We start from the raw sequence: 9,666 nt of genomic DNA on the forward strand, positions 1-9,666 counted from the left end.
GTGCACCCGCACAGGACCCACTTGGATGGGGGCCCAAACTACTATTTACAAGAAATTATATTTTTGAATTTAAAATTTTTCCGCCTTTCTACAGCGCGGTTTGGCGATTACATTTCGCCTTACTTGACCCTAGATGTCTGCTCACCAGTGTTTTGAACTGTGGCAACTTTTAGAGGGACGTAGTGAGGTAGCGGAGACCTCAGACAAATCAGCCAAAAGTAGCGACTTTTGAGATTTTTAATTTATTGTTTGAGAAATATAAATTTGTCTATAGTTTTCAAATTTACAGAAAAATCTACTAGAGCTCTCTGGCAACTACTAATATTATTACGATATACAAAACTGTATTTCTAGATTTCTACAGATTTCTAGAGCTAGAAATCTGTAAAGGTAACATTTTGTAACAAAAATAAATCTGCCCGAAAAATTTTTTAAAATTACTAAATTGAAAACGATAATTCCCGAATAAAGTCTTAGTCTCGAGGTTGTAAAAGGCGTGCAGAAATTCTGACATCATTTTTTGTTTTATAGTGGGACGCATATGTCGTATATACCTGAACAACCGATTAAGCGGTAAGCGAACTATGCGGGCGCGTAGGGCCCAGAAGGGGCTCCCGCAGTCTTTGAAATGCTACTGAAAAAAGTGATTGCGAAAACACAAAGATAGAAATAGTCCAAAAAACGCTTCGATATATATAGATACATGGAAGTAATAAATGATATAGCTTTATGGCCTACAATATTAACAGATACTATTATTGATCATATTCTTAAAACAAATCAAAAAGTATAGAAAAGGGATTTATTAATAAACGAAAATAAAGAGTTAAGCTAATGGAAATAGATAAAACACCAAATGAAGAAAGTAACTTGACACCCGAAAAATTATTTAAAATACGAATTTACAGTGTTCTTGACACTCTATTGTGTCAAATAGATAGGCGTTATGAAAAAATGAAAACTATCTGTGACGATTTTTGCTTTCTCTGTGGCTCGTCTTTACAATACATGAGTGTTGCTGATTTTAAAAAAATCGGCTGCAGAACTCGGCATTAAATATAGCAAAGATTTAAAAAAGTACGAATTCACAAGTGAAATTGAAAGTTTTAATTTTGAATTAACGACTCTTATACAAAATATAGAAACTACATCTCCGCTTAATATGCTACAGGCTCTTCATGATTTTGGCTTAACCGTTCACCCACTGTATAATAATTTCAAGTATGTATATGAAAGAACCAGTTAAATTTTATTTTCTATTTTTATGATATGTTTTTAATATCACTGTGCAGCAGCACCGCAGACTATAAAAAAAAGGAGCACAAGCTATAAAGAACGGCATAGTGAGTTATGTGAGAAGTTTTAAACTCAATGGTTTAATGTTGGATCAATGCTCCCGCAAGATGGTGCTGGTTGCACTTGCGGCTAACTTGGCCTTGAAAACAAGTAACGTAATTTTGATGAACACATAACTATGTGAAAGTAGTTGCATGGGAGCAATGAACAAAAGTCTTTCATTAGTTTCTTTTATTTACATTTTCAGACCAGGCTAGAAGTGATGAATTTTTGTTTTGCTGTTAGAATTTTGGGTCCCTTGGGAATTAGGAAAACGGCAACCCATATGAAAAAGCAGTATATACAGATGTAGTTTGTTTAGATTATTTTAGGAAATGAAAATGAGGCTCCAACACATCAATCTGTGATTTGAAGATAATTTTCTTTTCAAGCATAATAATAATAAACAAAAAATATTAATGCCAAATGATTGCCAGATTATATTAGACTATATTAATACTACTATTAATAATTAAATGTTAAGTAATTTGGCATAGAGGTAGACACATTAGGTGTCATCTCTTGATAAATTTAATAATTATCAATGGATGCTTATAATTATGGCTATTTTTAATATTTTGTTTACTAGAATACAGTTAATGCAAAACCAAATCTATCTATGCAATTTAGTTTGAAAATTCAGAACAGTTATCTCTTCAAATCTTCCATTAATAATAATATAAATCAAAGTTATAAATAACTTTGATTGATATTATTATTATTATAAGTAACATGATTACTTTTTTTATGTCATTAGAATATTCATTTCTATTTCTATAGTTTTTTTCCAGTTATATCATTTATTAGGGGCTGTCCATCAATGTACATTTTTTAGCTATGATTCCCTTCCTTCCTGCTACATACAATAATGTACTGTACTTTTGGCAAACTCTCTACTCTTTATGTATACAATAGTTCAAGGACTCCCTTGACATTGAAAAAAATCACTTAAAAAGTTCCGCAAATATTTTCTGATAATTTATCCACATAACTAATAAGTAAGCTAAGAACAAATTTATATGTTACTAATATTTATAAAAAAAGTTCATGTAGACAATATCTCAACCATATTCTCTACCATGTGATGATATACTTTTGCAACTCCTATACATAATTAAAGGCAAACAATTACCGGATTATATTGGGCTATATTAACCCAATTATTCCAACAATTGTTTGGATTTTAGATGTTGATATTCCTATACATAATTAATGGACAAGCTCTTACATTCANTCTACCATGTGATGATATACTTTTGCAACTCCTATACATAATTAAAGGCAAACAATTACCGGATTATATTGGGCTATATTAACCCAATTATTCCAACAATTGTTTGGATTTTAGATGTTGATAGTCCTATACATAATTAATAGACAAGCTCTTACATTCATTATTTGTGAAAAACTATTAATATACATTGAAATTTATAAATTTAATAATAATGAAATTCAATTAAAAATAAATTTATAACTGAAATTAATATATAAACAAAAATATTCCAAAAATATTTTTCAGAAGTGTGGAAAAGAATTAGTTATAGATGACATTCAGAACATATTGGGTAACAATGAAGAAGAAATGAGAAAATTACTGGATTTTTCACTCAGAGAATATGTCAAACAGAATAATAATAAAATAAGATTTTGTCCTGAGGCTGATTGTAAAATGATTTACAACATTCCATCTATCAATCAAAATACAGTGTGGACCTGTCCATTATGTTATATTACCATATGTTCCTTGTAAGTATTTCTCAGCTTAAAATTATTTCATAAAATATTTTCTCATGTTCAAAATTTTAATAACAGATGTGGATGTAAAGTGCATCCAGGTATGTCATGTAAAATGGCTGAAGAAATGCAGAAGGACAGTGATTATTCATTAAAGGTGAGTCAAAATAAATTATTAATACAGTGTAATGAAGATTCAGCTTTTTTCAATTTTTCTGTTTTGTTCTGTTTTTTTAACTATTTCATTTTAATAATATTTAAGTAATATAGTGAAATTCTGTTAACCCAGCATCTGGTATGCTGGCATGTCAAGCTCATTGTTGTGGATTATTGGTGCACTGGGTAGGTTTTGAGTTAAGATTTTCTTGTAAAAGCACTCAAAATGTGCAGTTCTTGGAAAGATTTTAGAGATGACAAATGCCTAGATGACATGATGCTTTGCTAGGTAGAGCCAGTTAGCTTGTGCATGATTTTTCTAAAGACTTTTCCAGAGAAATTAGGGGTTGTCTATAAATTATATCTGCATTTTTCTTGAAATTTTTATTCCCCCTGCCTCTTCCTCTTATTCCAGTTTGTCCAAGTTTCCATAATACCCTTCTCTCTTTGGACATCAAACAAAACATAACCCCCTTAAAACCATATCACTTTATGAATGATAGATACCATAAGTAGAAACAAAACATACATGAAATTCTGAAATAAATAAAATAAAATGTATAAACTGCATAAAATTTAATGAAATAAACAGATGTCCACTGATACTCAACCCTTCCCCTTCTCCTTGTCTGACTTGTCTTAACCCCCTTCCTCCCTTAGTAGACATCATTTATGAATAGCCCCTCAACAGTGGCATGCTATCCATCATGGAAGCTGTGGAAGCACCTCTTCTCTTGCATTTTCTAGAATATAAATTCATATTGTGCAATTATTTTCATGTTTTAACCTACTTTGAATTAAAATTAATATTTTATTATAATTGCATTATTGCAGTTATAATAAAATATTAATTTTAATTACAAATCTTATTACAAATTTCTATACTATGTGTGAAAAACAACGATAAGATTGCTATTGCATATTTGAATGTAAATTCGTGTATGCATTTTCCCAATGGAAGCGCTGTATTGTCAAATATGGGACAGCTTCCACGGCAAAAATATTTGAATCATGTAAAGCAGCCAGATTCAGGCATTCGTGCATGCGCTTTACAGAGCACCAAACTCTGGCGATTTAGCTGGTGGATGCTACACACCATCATATAACACTTCCAATGATTCCATCAATTATCCACAGGTATTTAATTAGCTATTTGACTAAGCAAATTTTTTTAAGATTTAAAAAGTAAAGAATATTCAACGTTATTTTTATGTACAGTACATTTCTTTACAAAGCTATATTTAATTATAATTAAATATAGCTTTCTAATTTTTTTTTAATTATAATTATATTGACAGATTTTCAAACATAAAATCTTTAGAACTTTTATCACTTTTAGATGTTTTTTATTTTTTTATAAACTAACTCCATTCGGCAATTTTTTTCCCACAACGCTAAAATATAATAATTTTAAATATTATGAAAAAGAAGTTTTTGAAGAGAGTTTTAATTCTTTAAATTAAGTAAATTTTATGGAGAATTTTTTGATTTAGCTAAATTACATAGTAAATTGCAATATTTATATCTATGTCCAGACTATATTGACAAGTCACTCTTAGACATAAAAAATATTATAATTAATGATGATCGGAACAAAGATGTACTAAAAGAATTATATGATTTAATATCATTAATTTTTACAGTACCATCTACGAGTGCATCTGTTGAGTGCAGTTTTTTCAACCATGAAGTGAATTCATATATTTGCAAGGAACACTCAGTCAGAGGAAAAATTGTTGTCACTAGCGTTGCTTTCGATAAAAAAAGAGCTGTTAAATACTTTGATGGAATCAACGACATATGATTTTTATGATAAAGTAATTAACAACTTTGCAGAAAAAATTGCTGAATGGAGTTAGTTTATAAAAAAATAATTAAAACAAGTTCTTATAGCTTTGTTTCCTGTCAGTTATCTACTTTAGAATTAAAATACATAAACTGTTTATTTTTGTCATTTCCAGTATTTGTTTAAAATTTTTATGGAAACACAGCTTCCCTATCATCAAATGTCACTGCACGCCACTGCCCCTCAGTACACAGGTTTGATATGAGAAGCAGAAATATTTATTACATTTGGAATCAATAATTATCACAGAAACAGCTACAGTACATTACTGTTCATATACTTTAATAATGTTTGTAATTAAATGCAATAAAAGTATACAAAGCACAAAGTAAGAATAGAGTGTTCTTGTTTCAAGCCAACCAAGGGTAGAAATAGCATGAAGAAATTAAAGTGGCATGTTAAACAATCATAAAAGGTAGATTTGTACAGTTTTATACACAAAGATATGTAAAATTGTGTCCAGGAGATCAAAAAATCTAGAAAAACTTCCACTGTCTGATAAGGCAGCATGTTTTATAACCTGCCCTATGTTGATGGGTTAAGAGAATGTCACTGTACTTCATTTTATTTATTTTATTAGTTGTTTATTACATTCTACATAATATATTAATATTGTATATTTTCTTATGTAAGTAGTACAACATGTTTTTAAAAATCAATTATAATTTTGAATTTAAATGAAATGTAGAGGACGTGGTTGCTGTATCATCAAATGCAGTGTGTAGTGTCTTTGTAATCCAAAAAGATAATTGGTAGACGAACGAACAGCAATTGGTTAGAAAACGTTACATTTTATTTAAAAATTTCTAATTCAGATGCATTTCGGGTTGGCTTATATTCCCAACCCCTCTTCAGTGCTGTTAAAATTACACAAAAAATTAAGGTTAGTTTTACGACATTGGTGAGTAGGAACATAACTAAAACGCGAGGTGATGATAACATAAAATGCTTACTTGTCATATAATGGTACAGCATAGATGTATTTTACAAAATTTTTAATTACATAGTAGTATGGTTATAACCTATGATATGAAAAAAGTGGTATAAGGGGGGCTGTTTAACACATCATTTATATGAAGAACCGTATAACATAGAATATTAATTTAAAAAATATCAATACACACTTACATTTTAGTTAAAATGTATTATTTCCGATACAAAAAGGAACATAGTACAAAAATTAACAACTGGTGTTATCCGGTGTTCACCGAGTAACAGAATACTGACAAGTAATGTTATATAAACAGTTCCTCACATTCCGTACACGGGGGGTTGTGCTTTAAACAATCTTTAACGCATGGAGGCGTTCTCTATGAGTTTGTACCATTGGGGGTCTATGGACATGCCTTCTGAAACATTAATTAAGTTATCTTTAGGGTATTTTTTGATTTCTATGTGTTCTTTAAATTTTCTTTTATATGGGTCTTTTTCTAAATGTAACACTTTTATAGTGTTTTTATTAATTTGGCAATTATAGTGTCTTCAATTAACTTCTGCTTATGGTCCAAAGAACTGTTTTGTCATTTCTATCAGACAATGCACTAAGCCAACATGGCAATTTTTCTGTGCATATTATCCACTGCAATGGACTCAATAAACTGTCCAATTTTAACTGGAAGAAGAAATAATTCTCAATGTAAGAAGATACCTGGATGGTACTGAAATGAAATTCAGATGTCATCTGAAAACATCATAAGATATTGCCCTTCCAAGTATTTAGCCATCTGACAAGATCATAAGAAAGTAGCTTAACCATCTCAGCTTTCTATCCATTGTTCTTTTACTGAGAATAGGCTTCTACCAAAGTTTGGTGTCAACTTTAGCCCCATGAGCCCCCCTTCTTGCCTACAAGCTTGGCTAGGTGTTTGTACAATTTTTTTCTAAATCTCATTACAGTCCTGCTGAATAAAGAGCATGCGGTTTTATACAACCCACGTAACATTTTTTTTGTAACTACTGTATAACATATACTTGTCATTTAACAAAAGTTTTTAAGTAGTAGTTCAGTAACTAAAGTGAAGAATGGCTGAATAGATATAGTAGATCAGACAAATAAAATTTATTCTGTATAGAGGAATCACATAAAAAAAAAATAAGAGGAAAGCACTCTTATTTTAGAAGAAATTCATCAATGAACAAAAATAAAAATTTTCCCTACAGCTCCTTGACAAAGTTCAGATTTTCCTGGAGTATCTGTTGAGCTACCATCTAAGAAATCCATTAGCCAATGTGAAACATGGGCATGTTGTGACCAAAAAAAAAAAAAAAGTAGAAAAACCAGAAATATATGTGCAAATGTATTGAGTAAATAAATGGCATATGTATTGAGTAATTTAATCAATACATATGCCATTTACTACAGCCAAACCATTTGCCAAAAATGTTACTAAATTTTTTATAACATTGATAAATATGTTGTCTTTAATTTTATTTTTCAGTACTTTACATTCTAAGTATATTAAAATATTTAAATATTTATTCCAGTCATTGTTTTAAATAAACTATATACATATAGTATACACATAAAAACAATACATGTTAAATTCAATGTTAAAAATATATGGGGAATCAAACACCTCATGCAACTGAAATTGCAAATTTAGTCTGGTTATTTTTTTAAAATGCAACCAGATGAGGATTAACCATCAAAGTTTTCTGAAATAATGTCATTATGTAAGGAGATAATTGCTAGAAATTTATCAAACTATATGATAAAAATTTGAACAGACATTTCTAATAATATCAATTAAAGTTTGGCTTGAACATAAAGAAAAGAATGGTAGCAATTGATGTATGTACAGTACATGTATACATTGATTAAAAAAATCAAGACTAATATAATATACCAAGTACAATTAAAATTTTAGGAGAATAGAAGAAATGCTGAAAGAACATTTTCATAATTTGCCCTTTTTCACACAACAAAGTTACACAGCAAGTTGAGGGTTTTTTCTGCCTCAATATATAAAACTTATTAACAAATTTTTAATTGTATACAGTATTAGTTTTAGAATTTTTATTATTGCTATATTTTCAACAAGTTTTATATTGAGGTAGAGAAGAGCCTCAAAATAATGTAAACTTTGCCCTGTAACATTTTTCTTTTTTTTAGTGTTTCTTCTATTCTACAGAACTTTTAAGTGTATGTATACATGTTTTTTTTTTTTGTTTTTGGAAAAATCACAATGACAGAAGAATATGTCTATGGATCACAAAGAGTTTTTCACACTTTCAGTGGTGTGCCATGACATTTGATGATAGGGAAGCTGTGTTTCTGTAAGAAGTTGACATACAGGAGCAATCAGTCAATTGTACGTCAGTGATGGTCTAGGGCAGGGGTCAGCAACCTGCGGCTCTTTAGTTCCATACGCAAATATTATTTATTTTATCAAAAAAAAACATTTAAAAATCGTTCTGAATCGATTAACGAGGATTAGGTACTGATTCTATCTCTCGGCCACTTGTACTCGCTTTTCACCGCACCCCTCCCCCGTGACACGCGTCGTCACTGTCGTCAATCCGTCGGAAGCTCTCGAATGACGCCGTCGTCGGATGTTTCTATTATTTAATTTGTTGTGAAAAACACTACTTATATATGAATAAATGGATATTTTTTCTTATGAATAAATAGATTAGTTTTTTTTATCAAAAAACTTTATTTATGCGAGTACTATTTATTGTTGGCAAGAAAAAATTTTGTGGCTCTTTAAAAACTTTGAAATTTTGTAAATTGTAATTTTGGCTCTTCCGACTCAAAAGGTTGCCGACCCCTGGTCTAGGGTCCATTCGTATCGTTTATTCGATAGGCCAGTAAAAACCATAGACTTTTCTAAATGTATTTTTAATATCACAATTACATTCCGAATCGCTAGCCACAATATAAGAGCTACAATTAAAAATAAAATAATAAAAACTTACTTGGTGAAAAAAAATGTGTGGTGGATGTACCGGTACATGCCTGGTACAAAATATTCTTCAATTGTACGAATATGCTCTACAGCTCGATTCCAGTCTCAATTTGCTACATTTGTCCTAGAATTCTGCCTAGCTCCCAGTGGCTAATGGATGGAATCGTAGACGGTTGCAGAGCGCACATACACGCGGACTGCCAAATCCCCAGAGTGCCGATACCGGTCAATGTCAAATACCTCTTTTGTCGCAACACTAGTACAGTAAAACCTGTCTATGGCGACCACCCACGGTTCCTTCAAAAAGTGGTCTTTTAGACAGGTGGTCGTCCAATACAGATAATCATATAATAACGTATTTCCGTACGTATTTTGCGTACTTTTTAGCCATTTCTACTAAGCAAAACTCGAGGTGAGCAAAAATAAGCGAATTTTTTCAACGATAGGGCTATATTGGTACAGTATTGTATTTTATTTTAGAGATTAATACAATACTCGCATTTTCTCGATTATAATGCACAGTTTCTTTTTTCCGACTTAATTAATTCGACTCGGTTCTTTTCGTTCTCTCCTCAGTTACGTGTATTACGTCATAAATATACAAGTGCGTCCTATCTCTCCATCACTTTGCTTTTGGTTTTCGTTAGTTTAATCTTATTTTAACTTTAAAAATACTGTATTTTTTAA

The 9,666-nt window shown here is 30.5% G+C and overlaps 1 protein-coding gene across 1 annotated transcript in view; it reads left to right on the forward strand.

The window, feature by feature from the left end:
- LOC111632711 (ATP-dependent RNA helicase DEAH12, chloroplastic-like) overlaps positions 1 to 9,666 on the forward strand; it is a 15,921-nt gene that overhangs the window by 2,169 nt on the left and 4,086 nt on the right. Inside the window, exons 3-4 of the mRNA XM_023377213.1 lie at positions 2,855 to 3,081; positions 3,148 to 3,226. Coding sequence (XP_023232981.1) covers positions 2,855 to 3,081; positions 3,148 to 3,226 — 306 coding nt within the window. The remainder of the gene's footprint in view (positions 1 to 2,854; positions 3,082 to 3,147; positions 3,227 to 9,666) is intronic.

This window comes from Centruroides sculpturatus, unplaced genomic scaffold (assembly GCF_000671375.1).
Source record: "Centruroides sculpturatus isolate CEXI.00-Female unplaced genomic scaffold, Cexi_2.0 scaffold787, whole genome shotgun sequence".
NCBI classification, from domain to species: domain Eukaryota; kingdom Metazoa; phylum Arthropoda; class Arachnida; order Scorpiones; family Buthidae; genus Centruroides; species Centruroides sculpturatus.